Source organism: Dermacentor variabilis, chromosome 2, assembly GCF_050947875.1.
Source record: "Dermacentor variabilis isolate Ectoservices chromosome 2, ASM5094787v1, whole genome shotgun sequence".
NCBI lineage: Eukaryota > Metazoa > Arthropoda > Arachnida > Ixodida > Ixodidae > Dermacentor > Dermacentor variabilis.
In genome coordinates, this window is record NC_134569.1 from 173,888,546 (window position 1) to 173,906,900 (window position 18,355).

The 18,355-nt window shown below is 46.2% G+C and overlaps 1 protein-coding gene across 2 annotated transcripts in view; it reads left to right on the forward strand.

The window, feature by feature from the left end:
* Nucleotides 1-230: 230 nt before the first annotated feature.
* The window catches only part of LOC142572953 (N-acetylneuraminate lyase-like), a 41,075-nt gene continuing 22,950 nt past the window's right edge, over nucleotides 231-18,355 (forward strand). For both annotated transcript variants that reach the window (XR_012826178.1, XM_075682430.1), the window contains exons 1-9: nucleotides 231-347; nucleotides 1,518-1,573; nucleotides 3,036-3,106; nucleotides 3,192-3,279; nucleotides 3,915-3,972; nucleotides 4,399-4,474; nucleotides 6,183-6,275; nucleotides 10,335-10,480; nucleotides 15,591-15,722. Coding sequence is in view for 1 of the 2 variants with exons in the window: in XM_075682430.1 (XP_075538545.1) it covers nucleotides 318-347; nucleotides 1,518-1,573; nucleotides 3,036-3,106; nucleotides 3,192-3,279; nucleotides 3,915-3,972; nucleotides 4,399-4,474; nucleotides 6,183-6,275; nucleotides 10,335-10,480; nucleotides 15,591-15,722 (750 nt within the window). In the remaining variant the exon portion in view is untranslated. The remainder of the gene's footprint in view (nucleotides 348-1,517; nucleotides 1,574-3,035; nucleotides 3,107-3,191; nucleotides 3,280-3,914; nucleotides 3,973-4,398; nucleotides 4,475-6,182; nucleotides 6,276-10,334; nucleotides 10,481-15,590; nucleotides 15,723-18,355) is intronic.

Here is an 18,355-nt window from a genome sequence, read left to right on the forward strand (position 1 = left end):
CCCTGCGCTGCCGCAGCGTAATTTTATCTCGCCACTGCCGATACCACCACTATAGGAAAGCGAGCTTTCGTGCTGCAGCGATGCCCGTTTCATTCGTGCAGTTAGAGAGGGAGACTACATCCTGTTATCTGATGTGGCCGCGGACGTAGAGATTGCGGGAGCCGTGTTGTCGAGAGCTGCGCTCGGTCTTGTCTCGCGCTCCCTCTATCCGCGCCCTCGTTCAGAACGATAAAAAAAGAAAAGAAAGACAAACGTCGAGTTCTTTGGACCGAGAGACGGTACAGCTGCTTAGTCTTAATCACTGCCAGAGAGTAGAGATGCTCAAAATGGACGCAAAGATAGCCAAGGCAAGTACGCCCACTTTCTCCTGACTTGCTAATACTAGCGTATTTCTCGTAGTTGGTGGTTTTACCATCAAAAGAACGTCATGCGACCGCGTGCGTCACAAGCGCTTGTCATTGGCAAACACTTTCTCGCGCATTTAATTGCACTTGGCGGGAAGGTGCTTGTAGGTAGGTGTTAGTCACTAGCTTCAGCATGAAAAAAAACGTTCCATCAGCATGTCTTCTTTGACACGTTCCGAGCAGCTTCACTTCCATGTTTTCATGTAATAATTAAAGTGTGACTTGTACAAGCTGCGTTAGTGGGCGCTCACCTTTGCTCGCACAGATGCTTCTTTTTCATCTTCTGGAAGGAAGCTGTGGGCTCGCTCTATTTAATGCATATTGTGAGAACAAGAGTTTGAAAAAACCGCACAGCCGTAGCTCGGTGTGACTGTACCAACCAGTCACACCGGAGGCACCGACAGCTTTGAAATTAAGGTCACCTGCTACGCGTAACGTATGCGCTGAACGTATTATACAGCATTATGGTGCAAAAAGATATAACGCAATAAACCTTGCATTTCATAACATCATGTAACCACATTGCTCTGTCAATTAAAAGTTTCTTTTTCCTAAAGTTTTCCACCACCAACGCTATTTCACTGCCTCAAGCTCATTAGTTCTCTTGCGCCTGATCTACCGTATAATTTCGCTCATATACTTTGCCTATACGTATAGCGAACGCATTGTGGTTGTCCGTATTGAACGTATTGTGTTTTTTTTTGTTGTCTAGGTCTATATATTGTATTTTCACTATGGCTGTACCTTTCGACGTTTTTTCATAAATTAGACTTACGGTGTGACTAGTACTTTAATCTGCTACATCTTCACAGTGATGCTTGTACTAAAGTGCTGTGCTGCCAATTGGGGCTCACCATGGGCCACCGGTGGCTTCGGCTATTCGCCCTACAGTTTTCTTGTATATTGCCTTTTTGTCATGGTCGATTAAAATTAAATGACGCGAAACGTAGAAATGAAATAGCACCCTGCTTCTCTATTGTCGAAGGCTTGCGCTGTTTCGAGTTACCTCTATTGAAACGGGGGGGGGGGGGGGGCACGTTTCCGGCTGTTCGAAAGACCGCCAATTCTTTTTTATGGAAGCCAACGTTGAACGGTCCAATATTGTTCTTCCAGATAAAAAACTACAGGGGCCTTTGCGTCGCTCCATTCACGCCTTTTGACAGTAAAGGGTAAGCAGCATTAAAGTGGCATGTTATTTTTCTCTAAGGGGCAGAAGCACTCAACCTCTGTGTGCAATTACGCGGACGCATGAGCGTCAAAAAAGAAACATAAGAAATAGACATCTGTAATGTGTCAGGAAGCATGCGTCCTCGGCAAGGCGCCTTGTGGTACATTGGATAGGTTCGTACACGCTCAATGCAGGGATGCGTAAGACTCAAGATTGGAGCCTTAGATAGCCTGCCGCAGCTGAACGTTCGGCTGCTCCCTGAGCAGTCGGAGTAACCAAGCATGTGATCGAAATTATATAGGATCTCTGCAACCCTCCAACTCTCAGGTGACAGAAAGTACAGTGATGTAACTGAACCAGGCGAATGTGTACCCCGTGCTCATTTTTGGCCAGTCCAGCGTAAATTGTTCTGCGAGAGTGCTCGAAAGCACTTGCGAGAGGCCAATCTAATTTATGATTCATCTATCGCGAGTTACTCGCCTCATATTTTAGGAGTATTACGACGCCGCGGCTGCGTGTGGTGCCGCCCCCCCTTAAGGTGTAATGGTTCCAAGCTGTACCCAGAACACACGTATTGCACATATATAATTAGGATTAGACACCGTTGTCCAGTCTAGAAATTATGCAGCCATATCTTAAGGATAATAGCAGGATAATTTATTTTTTATGTTTAGCCCCTTTTTTTGTTATAGGCTCTCTCAAAGCTATTACCATTGTTCTGTTTATGTCTACTGTAGGACAAAGGTCTCTCTCTCCTCATGAATATCCAATTACCTGCGCCTTAAATTAGCTGGCCCCATTTTATGCGAGCGAATTTCCTCATCTTGTCACACCCACAGTTTCATCCTGAACTGCGCTTCCCTTCTCATGCCAACCATTCTCACTAGGCTATGATTGATGTTTCACTAAGAACTACCGGTACCACAGCCTTCATAGTTATATCTAGCAGAAAGAAATATGACGAAATATATATGTGCTTGTTGCACGTAGCACCTACTACATTATTTGCCATTGTTATCCGTAGAGTCTCAGCTTATTATATTGCTCAGCTTTGCAATGTGAAACGGACAGATATCACTTGAGGATTTAAGAAAAATCACAAAACATGATACTTTTGAAGTCGTGTTCGTTTAACGTCTTCACAACACAGCAATTCACAGAATCTCTAGCATCTAAGAAGGCTCCATCCAAGCAATGTTACCACAGGGCAATAGCTAGCAATACCTAGTGGTGGGATATGAAAGTAAACACGTGAGAGCTATCTAAACGAAATTTCGGTTCGTTCTAAGTCCCGCCACATGTGTAATGTTCGGAGTATCTTTACCCTGATTTTGTGACGCATTGCCCAATCTCGTACATTAAGACAGACGGCTAAAACAAACTGTAACACATTTCTCGGGAACGGCATTTTCATCGATTGCTACATTTTGACGTAATACGTTTGCATTTGTGGATATTTTCAGCCACATCGACATCAATCTCATCGACAAATATGTGAGCCTGCTGCAGAAGCAGAGTGTCACGGGGGCATTTGGTACGAGCTCTGTTTATGCAATTTATGCCTCGAATATTTAGTGCTTACAAACAAATTACACTATGTGTTTATTTTCACGGCGCAGTTAATGGGTCCACTGGCGAAGGACTTTCACTAACCGTCGCAGAGAGAAAGAAACTGGCCGATAGATGGGTTGAAGCCTCCAAAGGAAAGTAAGCCAATTTCTTACATTGCCTGTATTTTAGCCAGTGATGTGCTGTGACAAATAACATTATTGTGACTTTATAACAGAACTGTTTAGCTGAAAACCTGTGCAGTGTATACAAAATAATAATTCATTCTCATTCAGACAGATTCAGGCAGTGTAACCAGACAGAAGTTCACGTGAGGATGTGGGCTTGAAATGAATAAGTGTGATCGAACAACAAATTGCAGCAAACTGTGTCCAGGCAGCAACATTCTCCCTGACGAAGGGAAGTCTTTTTCTCGAAACGTTGCATTATTATGCAATGTGAGCTGCGGGGCCGAAAACTCACAAATGAAACTTTTGACTGTTCTATAACTTGCTCTGTTCGTAGCGAAACTTTTCTGCAAGAGCGCCATGGTGCTGGAAGGTGCACTTCGCATTGCCATTTAAATTGACATGGTTGATAGAGAATAAACTATTGATTCGCAACGTCCCTGACCATCAATGCGAGAAATCCGCCAATGCACGACGCTATGAAAGCACTTCATGCATAATTAATAATCCATAACGCAAAGGCTTTCATGTTCTAAAAATTATTGCTGGCTTGCAAAACACATTCTAAATAAACAAACTAAGTCTCAAAACCTACTTTAATTGCAGATTGGACCTCGTTATCATTCATGTGACGGCAGCGTCAATAGTGGACACCCGAGAGCTCGTGAGTGACTTGCTTTTGAAATGTTGTGACAGCTTTCAAAGAACGCAGAATATTTCAGATTTCTGCTTTTCAATGTGTTCACCTCTTGGACAAGGACTGTCAGCCCGTGTTTTTTTTTAATAAACAGGATGTACTGGTCCTGTCCTTTACACAGTTGGTATTGTTCTAAAATACATAGTGCCATGTCTATGCTATAGTGTATATTTGTTTATAATGAAACTTTATCTAAAGAACTTCTTGAAGTTCTTACCATCACTTTACACGAAGTAACAACCTTGTACCCAGCGCAGAGCTGTATTCTTTTCTTTGGAATGAGTCGGTTGGGCGAGCGGATACTGCAAAGAAGCAAACGTATTCTATGCCTCCATCATATGAGGAGTTAAATGAATACATAGGATTTGAGCTGATGGTGGCTATTTTTTGTAGGCTACTCATGCTGAAAGCCTGAATGTGGACGCTATTTCCATTCTACCACCGTTCTACTTCAGGTCTCCGTCCATCGGTAAGTCTGCTCCGTTTGCTGGAGTTACCAAGTTTAACAAACTACAACTTTTGCTTCTTTTGATTAGCACTCTACGGCGGGAAATATGGTTAGGAAAACGTCTATTTGCCTAAATGGCAAGAAGGTGAGGTTCTCTGAATCAAGAACTGCCGCCTCTTTGAACGGTCCCCATAGCAGCGTATTCAAGCCTATGGTTCTTTTGGCAGGACATCTATAATTACTACTTTCCAAAGGCTAAATTAATGCGTTCAACGTGGAGCACGAATGCGTCTGAAGGGGTTTTCACTTATATTTACATTTTCTTCAACAGCCGCACTTTACCTATGAAGGTGATGCGGAAGTGTCCTGGAATTTGTATTTACGGCCGTGGTTCCTATTAAAGCAAATTCGATTTAAGCTGTTACCTTGCCGTTAATGTTCTTAATGCGTTGAGCAGAGAAGCTGAAGACCGTTCCTATGTCATCTGTGCGTCTAGTAAACAGTAGCTTACTGCCATGGTTTTCTGACTCGTCGAATATATATAGCCTATACGCCTACATTGTTGTGTAATGCGTTGTCGCGGTGGAGTAATTTGCGTGTTTCTGCCGTGAATCCGAGGCAAGAAAGCTGCAATGCGAGAAAATGTGGTACAGAGAGGATAGTCCTATGCGGTAAAGTCTCGAATTTTAGCAATTAGCGTCTTGGGCAAGCGAGACAGCAAAATACGCCTTTTTTGGTGCTTCAATGCCGGCATAGACTGAAATCGAGTGCCTAGTGGAATCCCGTCTGCTAGAAGAACATCGTAGTAAGTAACACAAACAGCGCCTATCAAGGCAAAACGCATTATATTAAAGGAGGTTCCGGCTTCCGCACCGTGGTCTTGTTCACAGTAAGTGAAAATTCGAATGCACTCATCAAAGTCGGTGATGCTACCACTTGCTATCATAGGCCACGGGTCTAAACACCCGGAAGACTGCCGGTGTTCCTCTTAAACTTGTGCGCAGTGGTCTGAAAAATCAAGTAATAAAGGAAAACATGGACTTAAAGATCACTTTCCATATATTACATGTCACTGCGTGGTGCTTACTTACAATGTGTGTTGGTTACTATTGGCGACGATTCCCTCCTAGGCCAGTTGGGTGTCACAAGATTGAAGTAATTTTAAACACAAATATACGAGTAAATCGAACAAACATCAATAATTTGTTTGAGAAATAGCTTATGTTCACAAGGGACACAGATAGAGAGCATTGAACAACTAAGGCCTGCTGCAAAATCGTCAACGCTGTCTCCACAAACACATTTCATAAGTCACCTACACCCTGCACTACGACCGGGATGGGACAAGCTGTACTCCACTGTATATTGGAGCTTCCAGAATTCAAACTCTTTAGTTTTAAGCATAGTACAAACGCTACCCACTAGTAATAAATTGCTCACTCACACTGAAGTAGGCGAAACAGAAGTGTCAGAGCCGCTACGCAACCTTGGAATAGGGTTTACAGCACACCCCCGCCAGAAAAAGAAAATGATTTGCTAACTCACAGCGCAGCCTTCTCGGCAATGTAAAGTGTTCGTAAGAGCGCATGATTATTGGCGGCAAAACAAGTGTCTCCTTCTAGCGAATGATATCATTTGAGTAAACGAAAGTGAGTTAGCTTATATATATTACCAGAAATGAAAATGTAGCTTTCATACAACCAGTGCACTATTTTTTACTTCATTTCAGACCACCTGGTACGTTACGTCGAAGAAGTTTCTAAAGCTGCTCCAAACACGCCGATCATCTACTACCATATTCCGGCGTTCACGTGCGTCAATGGTGAGTTTTCAGTCTGGGTAGTAATGAATTCTCTGTAGCTTAGTGTGTAAAATAGCATTGTAAAACTTGAAGTGGCGAAGATATAAATGAAGCAAAAAGACTTAATGGACAAAATCGCACCAAGAAGGGGGATACTTGCGAACAACTTTCTGTGGCAATGAAGCGTAAGCTACAGAGGCAAAGTGCGCTCACTCGAGAGCGCTGCTGAAAGAAAGTCCATGCTTTCATCCGCGTTTATTTTGGTAGCGAGAACATAAACACTTTATTTACCACAGATAAATTAGAAAAAAAAATTGAGGCCCCACTCCACTCTGTGAAGGTGGATGGCCGGCCAAGCTGTAGCACATCGCACAGAATTATACAAGGGCACATGTATTTATTATCATCATTTGGTAATGCTTGTGACGACATATTTGGGATTACTGGTATACAGGGTGTCCCACAGAACTTGACCCAAGAATTTAAAAGTGAAAGGCACGTCGGCAGCGAATTGAACCAAAATCATGTTATTCGCAATAGCCTATAGTAGCTAAGACAATCTTTTCTTTTCCCCATAACTTACTAATTAATTGAGTTTTTTTACCTAACTTTTAATGTTATTGGCTGAGGACCCCAATTATGATACGCAGATTTATAGAGCAACTTCAGAAACCACCGATCGAGTTGTTTCTTTTACGATACGTCTCACGCAGTCCTTCTTCCGGGTTGCAAAGAGAGCCCGCGAAATATGAAATTCCGACGCGACGGAGCCTTTGCGCAATGGTATTGTGCTGCCCTCAAGCGTGGTTTCGGTGAACAAGGTCGGCTGCAACGTGACTGGCGACCATGAAACGGCAGGGCGTTTTTTATCTCATCGCCAGCGCTTGGCCCCCAGCAAGCATTTTCGCCGTGATCTGATGCCCTGTGAACAATATGTATCGTGTGCTCATATGAACAATAGGACAAACGTATATGACAACTTTTCTTTTTCTTTATTTCATCCCTTGTCCTTGTGTTAAAATAGTTGTGAACAACTTTCTCGAAAAAGGGGGTATTGCGATAATATATGGTACGCGGGAGTTGGAAGTATAAGCATATGAAGACGGTGCGCAGTGCAGTGGCGAAGAGGACCATCATGATCATCGACACCTATTTGGGAGCGTCGGCAGTGGCGCCTCAAAAAGCGTGGCGCGAGGTAGTGTGGCCCGTGGCCCCGTGGCGTGAGCAGTGCGCGAGGTTCGGCGTTTGACGGCAAAGAGCTTCCTCGCTGGCCGTCCGGTCCATAGGAACTATGCCGCCCGCGTCACTACGCCACACCCGAGTCAACGCTGTCGACCGCTCAGCGGCTACCTCACCCCGCTCTTCCGCTCGATCACCCCGGTTCAGGAACGCCGGCCCTCCTGGACCCTGCGGAAGAGCAGAGCGAGGTAGCCATCGAAGGTGCCAGTGCCGTTTAATTTGAACCTCCGTGTCAAAAAGACGAAATCACATAATTTTCACGTGAGATAATTCTGTACCACACTCTGTGAATCAGCCAGTGTTGACGTCATAGGAGAGGTAGCATAGTCCAAAATGTGGGACACCACTCCAACTTTCCATTCTGTTCATTTTATTCGTTATAAATGTTCCGGTCTTGCTACAAAAAGAAGAAAGTGTTATTGCGTAAGCCTAATCCTTTAATCTAGGTTGACGACTTAGTATTTCCTTTGCTGTGTTTTTAAAGGGAACGCATGTAATGCGTTAAGAGACAAAGCCGGCAATATCATTACTAATATGGATGAGATAGTTCAAGTGGCTGAGGAGTTCTATAGAGATTTATACAGTACCAGTGGCACCCACGAAGATAATGGAAGAGAAAATAGTCTAGAGGAATTCGAAATCCCGAAGGTAACAACGGAAGAAGAAAAGAAAGCCTTAGGAGATATGCAAAGGGGGAAGGCAGCTGGGGAGGATCAGGTAACAGCATATTTGTTGAAGGATGGTGGACAGATTGTTCTAGAGAAACTGGCCACCCTGTATGCGCAATGCCTCATGACCTCGAGCGTACCGGAATCTTGGAAGAACGCTAACATAATCCTAATCCATAAGAAAGGGGACGCCAAAGACATGAAAAATTATAGACCGATCAGCTTACTGTCCGTTGCCTACAAAGTATTTACTAAGGTAATTGCAAATAGAATCAGGAACACCTTAGACTTCTGTCAACCAAAGGACCAGGCAGGATTCCGTAAAGGCTACTCAACAATAGACCATATTCACACTATCAATCAAGTGATAGAGAAATGTGCAGAATATAACCAACCCTTACATATAGCTTTCATTGATTACGAGAAAGCGTTTGATTCAGTCGAAACCTGAGCAGTCATGGAGGCATTACGGAATCAGGGTGTAGATGAGCCATATGTAAAAATACTGGAAGATAGCTATAGCGGCTCCACAGCCACCGTAGTCCTCCATAAAGCAAGGAACAAAATCCCAATAAAGAAAGGCGTCAGGCAGGGAGATACGATATCTCCAATGCTATTCACAGCGTGTTTACAGGAGGTATTCAGGGACCTGGATTGGGAAGAATTGGGGATAGAAGTTAATGGAGAATACCTTAGTAACTTGCGATTCGCTGATGATATTGCCTTGCTTAGTAACTCAGGGGACCAATTGCAATGCATGCTCACTGACCTGGAGAGGCGAAGCAGAAGAGTGGGTCTAAAAATTAATATGCAGAAAACTAAAGTAATGCTTAACAGTCTCGGGAGAGAACAGCAATTTACAATAGGCAGCGAGGCACTGGAAGTCGTAAGGGAATAGATCTACTTAGGGCAGGTAGTGACGGTGGATCCGGATCATGAGACGGAAATAATCAGAAGAATAAGAATGGGCTGGAGTGCGTTTGGCAGGCAGTATCAAATCATGAACAGCAGGTTGCCGTTATCCCTCAAGAGAAAAGTATATAATAGCTGTGTCTTACCAGTACTCACCTACGGGGCAGAAACCTGGAGGCTTACGAAAAGGGTTCTACTCAAATTGAGGACGACACAACGAGCTATGGAAAGAAGAATGATCGCTGTAACGTTAAGGGATAAGAAAAGAGCAGATTGGGTGAGGGAACAAACGCGAGTTAATGACATCTTAGTTGAAATCAAGAAAAAGAAATGGGCATGGGCAGGACATGTAATGAGGAGGGAAGATAACCGATGGTCATTAAGGGTTACGGACTGGATCCCAAGGGAAGGGAAGCGTAGCAGGGGGCGGCAGAAAGTTAGGTGGGCGGATGAGATTAAGAAGTTTGCAGGGACGGCATGGCCACAATTAGTACATGACCGGGGTTGTTGGAGAAGTATGAGAGAGGCCTTTGCCCTGCAGTGGGCGTAACCAGGCTGATGATGATGATGATGATGTAATGCAACACAAAAGAGCACCACTAATTTAGTGAATTCGTATGAAATGTTCTTGAAAGCTCCATTTGCATGTATTTCTTGGTAAAATGTTAGTGATTAGCGACGCAAATGTGCGACATTGTTTCTATCTCTAAATTTCGCACAGAAAGCACAGCGCCAAATTGCTGGTATGATGCACTGGGTTCGACAGTATTTGCGCCTTAGTGGGCCAGTCATCATAAAACAAGGTTCTCCAAACTCACCGCAGGTTCAGCTATTCTTTACTTTGAAAAGTACGAAAAGTACCAATGAGTTGACACCACCCGCTGTCTGAATGCTATGCCATGACGTGGTATTGCACAGGATCTTGAACCCTGTCTTTCATTTTTGCATATTTCCTTGCATATTAAAATGGCCCTCATGGTAAACCGGTCTTTTATCGTATTCAAGACATGTAATTTGCTAATCAAGCTTAACGTACCTGTCCTTTACTGTCCCTCTAACGAAACCACTCGACAATTTTTGTCTGACCCTTGAAAATCATGTTACATTGCTTTCATCCTGATCGGAGGAGGTCACAGTAAAGGGACAAATAGTGCAGGTTCATTTCTTCTGAGTACGTTAACGCTGAGACGTACTTCATCCGAGAAGGCATTCATGGTTTCACGCTGCAGATGACTGGCTGTTCTTGTTTTTTTTTTTTCAGTGCGCATGACTGAATTCCTACCAGAGGCGAGGCGACGTGTGCCGGCTTTGTGTGGAGCGAAGTACTCATGCAGCGAACTGAGCGACTTGGCTGGGTTCTTGCGCGAAGACAAAGCTGACATCAAAATATTCTTTGGATTCGAAGAGGTATAATGTAACTATTATTGTAGTGGCTAGACGACTTAACCCAATTTTCACAACACCCGCGCGAGAAAAGCTGCAGTAATTATCATTTATGACGCCATACCGCCTTCTATATCTAAAGTTATCATTATTGACGTTTTGAATCGACCACATGGCGGTTTATAGCACTGTGGATCTTCCACAACCCGTTTTCGCCCACCATAATGATTGTTATGTGCCGTCCGGTTGTCACCTGTTTAATGTTTTCTCATGGTGGGCACAACGTGAGGATGTAGGCACACCAGAAGTAAATAATGCAACCAACTATGAAAAACTTGCCAATTGATAGCAGCGAGTAGCTAAAGTGACACTCATATACAATGACTACCATCGCCCAGGGCACTGAATCAAATTTCATGGTTCAAATTCATCCTGTTGCAAGTTCATTCTACGCGTGTCACTGTACGTTGCACAGCAAAGATTGATGCCCACATGCACGTAAATAGAACGTACACCCTTCGCCCGAAGCATACTGACAACAGAAGAGCGTGCCACACTGCACTTAGGCGCCATATTTCGGCGCCGCACCCACTTTCGAGAGTAGCCCTCGAGCGGTGGTGCGCATGCGCGTCTCATCAAATGTGCCCCCACGTCATTTTGCTATTGCAAACGAGGTAGACTGCTCGTTGGCTAAATGTTTAGAGGGTGCTACCTGTGCAGCCTGCACGGCGCCGCTATATCCGTGCTGCCCTTTCATTAAGTGACTGCAGCAGAGCTGTAATGAGCGTCCGTTGCACATCGCATTTATTCGGTTGTGGCGTTCTCTGGCGCCTTTCGATGACGGGCAAAACTCTGTGCTTAATGCTGCGGCCGTATGTTATGGGAGGCGCTTCCCATATTTGGTGCTGCTTATGCAAACACGGTTTTTCAATCGCTATCCGTTACCGTGCAAGAAAATTGCAGCAGTCTATCTATCGACACTGTAATCTGTTTAAGGAACAGCAGCACGTTGGCAGAAAATATTGGAAGCCCTTCCGACAACACAACGTCGCAGTTAGAAACAAGCCTTTCTACCCGAGTCATCTGAAGATGCCAGAGAAGCCAATTGCGCCACGCGATAACCTGAAAACGCAGGTGCGCGAGCCAGGTCTGCCGAAACCACTCAGTCAAACAGCTGTGCAATTATGATAGAGCAAAGGAAGCGGCCCAGTCGGCTACCTGTTGAACATGCAGTAGAGAATTAGCGTACAGTCGCGGACAGATTAAAATGGACCCCGGCGAAGGCGGCCGGAGCGGCCGCGGCGCCTTAGCTGCTACCGCGCGTTCTCGACGAAAGTACCCGCAGCGACGTCAAACTTCTTCTCCGCACCCTCGCGCTGGTGCTTGTCACGCTTGATAAATTTCTAGTGCAACGTTAGGCTGCTCTGCTGCTACTGATGGTCGGCTCGAAGGGGCGTGCGAATCGCAAGTAGTTCACCACTTTGCGCTGTCGCGCAGTAGCGGACGGCCGCAAGCCACCAAACCGCTGCGCTTTGAAGGACGATAGCAGTTCTTATCAGAGAAAGCCTACTGAAGCCGCTTCATCTACTGCGAATAAACCCTGCAGTGCGAGATAGCATGGACAAATATGAAGAGTGGGTCAAGAACTGTCGTTCCAACGACGTGCCGTGCACGGTAATTGTGAGTCTAGCAGACGAGACGCAGCAGCCATCCTTTGCCTAGGCGGTATCGTGGTCACGCGACAGAAAAAAAAATGTATAGAGCCTGCGACTTTATGGCGGCAGCTGTAAGTTGCAACATGAGCTGGGCGCAGAGGACAATCGCCCCCCCCCCCCCCCTCGACAACCCATTCCGGCAACGCATCAGACGTTGTGGCTATAGCGGTGTCAGTCATACTAAAGCCGATGCTAAAGGTTTGGAGAGGCTACGAGCTAAAAGGGACGCGCATACAAGAGCAAACGTCTCGACACCAGGCGCCTTTTTCACTAGTTGACACTGGTCCGCATGTTTTAACCGAAGCCATGCTTTATTTTATTGTGTCCGCGATTACAGATCGCCCACAAAAAACATCGGCTTTTGGTTCCTTCAAAGCGCAGCGGTTTGATGGCACGCGGCCATCCGCTACTGCGCGACAGCGCAAAGTTGTGAACTACTGGCGATTTACACGCTCCTTCGTCCCGACCGTGAGCAGCAGAGCAGGCGAACACCGCACTAGAAATATATTAAGCATGACAAGCACCAGCGCGAGAGCGAGCGGGCGGAGGACAAGTTTGACGTCACTCGGGGTACTCCGCTGCTCCAGCCGCCTTCGCCGTTGTCCATTTTAATCCGTCTGTACCCGCCGTGGTTGCTCAGTGGCTATGGTGTTGGGCTGCTGAGCACGAGGTCGCGGGATCTAATCCCGGCCACGGCGGCCGCATTTCGATGGGGACGAAATGCGAAAACACCCGTGTGCTTAGATTTAGGTGCACGTTAAAGAATCCCAGGTGGTCTAAATTTCCGGAGTCCTCCACTACGGCGTGCCTCATAATCAGAAAGTGGTTTTGGCACGTAAAACCCCATAATTTAATAAATAATCCGTCCGCGACTGTACCTGTTCAAGGATAGCAACAAGAAACACCGTCAGATCTGAGAGCATGTGCATGCTTAACGGGGCGCTCGAGCATCACTCTCGACAGCAGGTGCCGCACCGGAAGGTGGTATGTCGATGCAGTTTGGCACCTAATGCCGTGGTCCGTGTACTTTTAACGCGACAGCGTTAAGGAACTCATGTCGCAGAAAAGCCGGTGTCGTCGGCGTGGACGGCGTTGGCAGTGAGCGATAAATTTCGGAAGGCCCATCATAAATAAAAAATAACTTGCAAGATGGGCTGGGTGGGAATCGAACCAGGGTCTCCAGAGTGTGAGAAGGAGACTACCACTGAGCCACGAGTTCGATGATTCAAAGCGGGATTAAAGCGCCTGTAGTGAATGCGGTGTTGCCTTAGAAACGTGCCGTAGAAACTTATACTGCGGTGTATATTGGTAATTATGAGCATGTAAATTACAGAAGGCGCAGTTACACGAGTAGCGAAGTACGTGTCCGCTACATTTCTGCGCTCTGCGTAGACGCAGAGCCATCTTGCGGCAAACATAGGAAACCCCTCTTCGCAATGTGCGGCGCTGCCCCGATACGTGGCGCTACTCGCCCGCTTGTCCCCTTCGGGCCGTGCGGGGACCGGTGCGAGGATGCCCCAATGCCCTTGCGTTTAATAAGTTTTCTCGCTCTCTCCCCTTCGTACTTCCAGCGTGCGTCACTCGAACCCTCGTGTTTAGGCGACGCGGCGCCTCTTTCCGCTCACAGCGCGATTCCTCGGTGCAGCGTCCGATGCGGGACGCCTCTGACGTGATCGCTGCGCCGTAGCGCGTCTGATGGGAAAGCGTCCCCTGCGATTTGTGCCGAACCGCGTCCGAGGAGTCATGCGTCTGCGTGGTGCTCCCAAGCGAGATCGAGGACGATCCCATCGAGGCGTCCGCCTTCATGGCGCGTCGCGGCCCGGCTGTCCGTGCCGATCACGACGTTTGGCTCGCGTAGATCGTTTCTCCCTCCGAGACACCGAGTTCCTTGGTTCGTTCCGCTTGCTCAGGCGCACGTTTCGTTGCCGTGCCGAACGCTGCGTGTGATTCAAGAGGATGCCGAGCGAATGAGTGGACAGTGCGAACGTGGTGCGATAACGCTATCGCGTTCCACTCTTGAAGGCGAAGTTTAAGTGTCCCCCAACTTTTTTGCTCACGGGTGTACGAACAGCCAGAAGTTTAACAATATCGTGCCAGCATAGACGTCACGCTAGTGAGCAATTTGTAACGGCGAGAAGCAACACGATCGGCGATAGTTCTCGCATGCGCGCAAAGCATTCTACGGTGCCCAGTGTCGCTTGATAAACTCTTCCCTTAAATGTGGCAAACGGCGGGCCTCTGTTATCTGTGAGGGCTGATAAATCAGTCAAATGTTTTACAATACTTTGATCATGGTGATAAATTTCATCGTTGTTTTTTTATCTTCATGCCGTTTTGCATCTGCAAAGCGATGGCACCTCCCCGGTAATGAAGACAGGGCCTGCGCAAACCTTAAGAAAGAGTAGCAGACGACGGTACAGTGGAGTTCGGGCGGGCGTGAACTATCGCTGCTTCTCGCCGTTGTAGGTTGCTGACATAGTGCGTTCAATTCTTGCGTGATATTGGGCGCATTTGGCTGATTGCACGACACGATTCTCGCGGCATGTGCCGCTTAGCTAAATGAAATAAAAAAAATTGCGCCATCAGAAATGTTTAGGCAGACCTTCTCACCTTCTAGTTAGTGACAATGTTAACGGAGCTTTGCTGGACAAAGCGCGTCACGCTCTAGTGTGAGAATCTGGTAACATGAATAGTTCTATAAACTGATGTGAGCCACGGGTAAAAGAATCACAAATGGCGGGAGAAAAGTTCGTTATCCTCCTTTTAGCATCTCTAAGCTTTTCTTTTTTCCATCTACTGTAGAAATGTTCAATTACGTCCTACAAAAAGTATCGTGTGATTAGATTTGTGAAAGAATGAGGTAAGTGTGCTTTATGTAGGTTCACGATCTTTATATCTCAGTATCAGCTCGTTCAATGTCCCTTCAGCAGGACAAGTAACTGAAATAAAGTAAGTAATATCACTGCAAATGAATAAACAGTTGCACGTGTATTGAAAATAAATTTACTGCAGCCGTAAAAAACAAACATTTTGCGCAACAAAAGCCTTCTTGAACCTTTAATGACAGCCTACTGAGTGGTCTAGAAGACGAGTTTTGCTGACTCGTGCAGTTGAAAATCCAATATAAACCTTGATGCGGTTGCGAGACAAAACTGCGGGAACGCCATCTTAATGTATTACTAACTGAGACAGAATATCGAAGTTTCAAGCAGTTTCTTAGTGGAGCTTGAATAATCGGTAGCTGTGGAGTTTAAAATATTTCATCCCAGGAACAACTACCGAGTCAATAGAATGTGTCAGATATTCCAGAGTCTTTTGGGACACTGATGTTCCGGTTATTAAAGAATAATGTGGTGATTTACTGTCCACTGACATATTGACTCTGCCATCCATGAAGTGAAATTACTTTCTGGCCACAGATGCTCCTTGCGGCTCTAGCTTTGGGTGTGACTGCAGCCATTGGAGGGACATTCACCTACCAGGGACATCTTGCAAAGAAAATTGTTGATTTGTACGAGAAAGGTGACTTAGCCGGAGCACGCCATCACCAGGTGAGAATAGCTGCTTTGTGATTGCTGAACGGCTTAGCATGCGAAAAAATTAAAAAAAGATTGTCATCAGCACTCTCTCCTTCCTGCTGTTAGAGAGTTTCTTTTGCTCCTGCTCAGTTTAAGCAAACGTGTATGCTTTGGCAAGCCCTAGAAACTAATAGAAAAATACAAACTGACCTATTTCACCAGTGAAGCACTTCATGTGCGGATGCTGTTAGGCACTTTCGTACTGCTTTGTCGCCGCTTCGTATGTCGTGTCTAAAGACCAATGAAATATGATTAGGACAGCTTGTTTTCTAAATACAATATGGTTTAAATACTCTGGCTCACCGACAAGGAGATTGCATAAGAATCTTTCACTTCACAGGACTGCTGGTGATGTAACACATGATGTTTTTGCCTGTGTACAACCATGAAAACAAACGAATCAGTAATTAACAGCGTCAGGTCTCATCATACATAAGGTATTTAAATGCGGAGTTGCGAACTTTGTGATATCTAACGTGTGGCGAGGGCGGACAACGTATGATTACGAGTACCCTGAGAAGCGTCACGGGGGCCTGTTATCTTGAGTTTTATTGTTCCAGAGTAAGCTGTTGAAGCACAAGGATGTTTCCCGGTAACAGTTCCAAGTTTGTGAGACAGCCTTTCTCATTGCTAGATATGGACCGCGGCCCTCCAGTCTTCAGAGGGGTTGCAGATTCCTAAGGCTGGATGCCAATCTGTGGTTGTTCCTGGTAGTGGTTGGAGGGCAGCCTTGTAGGCGATACGGAGAAATGTATCGGCTTGTTTGACCTTGGCATTACTGAGTTCCAGGTAGACGAGACGGTACATGACTCGTCTGACTACAAAGGCGCGGATGACGCGCCGCGTTTCAGCCTCTCCAGAGCATTTGGGATGCTAGGTCACTCTGTGTACCAGGCGCGAAAATTGTTTAACTGTTGTGCGAAGAGCTTTAAGTGTGTGATCTGTGCGCCTGTTTCCCGGTGCCCAGAAACCGAGTATAAGGGCTTTAGCTATTTCGCATATAGGGTGGTTGCGTACTCTCAGGACGAAGGGTTGCTTACCTTGTGTCAAGGCTTGTCACCCGTTCGCTGTTGGCGCGACGTCATCGACGGGATATACAAGCCGGTTGGTTGTTCTCTACTCAAGCCAACACAGTGAAAGAGTCAGAGTTGGAAGAAAGAGAGAAAAAAATATTTATAGACTGACGACGACACACACAATGAACGAAACACAAAAGCACAAGAACCCTAACACACATGCACTTAATCTAGATCAATGATGAAGTCGAAAGAAATACAGTGAACAGTTAACAGTGGATATAGAAGTTAACACTACACTAAACACACCTAACGGTCATCAACTATCTAAAGACAATTATCTCTAAACCTGCCTTTGGCTTCTTTTGGGCGCTTGCCCGAGTGGCTGGCAATACCCCTCTTGATAGCCAGTTTCCATTTATACGACCTTATGGCGACCGATCGGTGCTTCGCCTAATCGAATAATGCCGCACCGTGGCACATCGGTAAGCCTCTGCCCTGTACCAGAAGAAATTCCTATTTTTCCTTGGGTCATCTGATATCACAGCCCACCGCAGAGGGACGTAATGTCTATGCTGCTTCCCGTAGAGTATGTTCTTTGTGTTAGAGAGAGCCTTTGTTCATCTATAGCGTGGTGTCATTGGCATACAGGGCGTAGCCCAAACCCGGCATGGACTCGAGCCGTCGGGTGAGACGAGCCCTACCGATGTTGAAAAGTAGTGAGGAAATGTGGCTCCATGAGGCGTTAGTCTATTGGGCATGGTGAAAGCAGACGATCTGGTTCCTCGTATGCCACAAGTAGGGAGAGCTCACGTCGCTTAGGGTATCCCATGCGGCCGTAGTATAGTGACGAGGAACTCGTACCCCTTTCCTCCAATACCCGTAGCGAAAGGTACACCCTGCCTTATCGAAAAACGTGAATACCTCATACAAACAATTATGCACGTGAAGACGCCAGAGCCAGACAACACAGAGAAAGTGCGGTACGAATCCAGACACATTTTACAGAGATGCAGCCCGCTGTGGCACACATTTCTTTTCGCTGCTCGCCAATGGCTCGGCCCAAAAGACCAGGTGTATTCACCCGCGCCTACGCCGAGACGAGCTCGGCAAATACGGTAGAAGCACTAGCGGTAGCCCTCTCAATCAAAACCGAAGAAGTCATAAGGCAGGAATCTTATATCTTCACCGACTCTCAAATAGACGACAGGATAAAACCTAGCAGCCACCTCATCCACCTCACATCATCATGCAAATACTCAACACCACGGCGTGAACACAGAGCGCACATCTCCACCACCGACACCAGCCAGCGTCATGCCCGCATTACCACTAGCCATGGACATACCCAAGTACACCTGATCAGCGGACCATGGGCGCGTGGAAGATTGGTTTCGCTTCTTTGAGCTCCACGCGTCCGCTGCATCATGGTCACAACGGGGTATGGTGGCAAATTTCAACGATCACTTCACAGGTGAGGCATTTCGCTTCTACCTCGCGCATATATTTGTAAAACGATGAATCCTGAAATAAAATGAAAGACGAAATGATGAGCCAATTCAAAGTTTACAAACCCTCCATTATCCATGA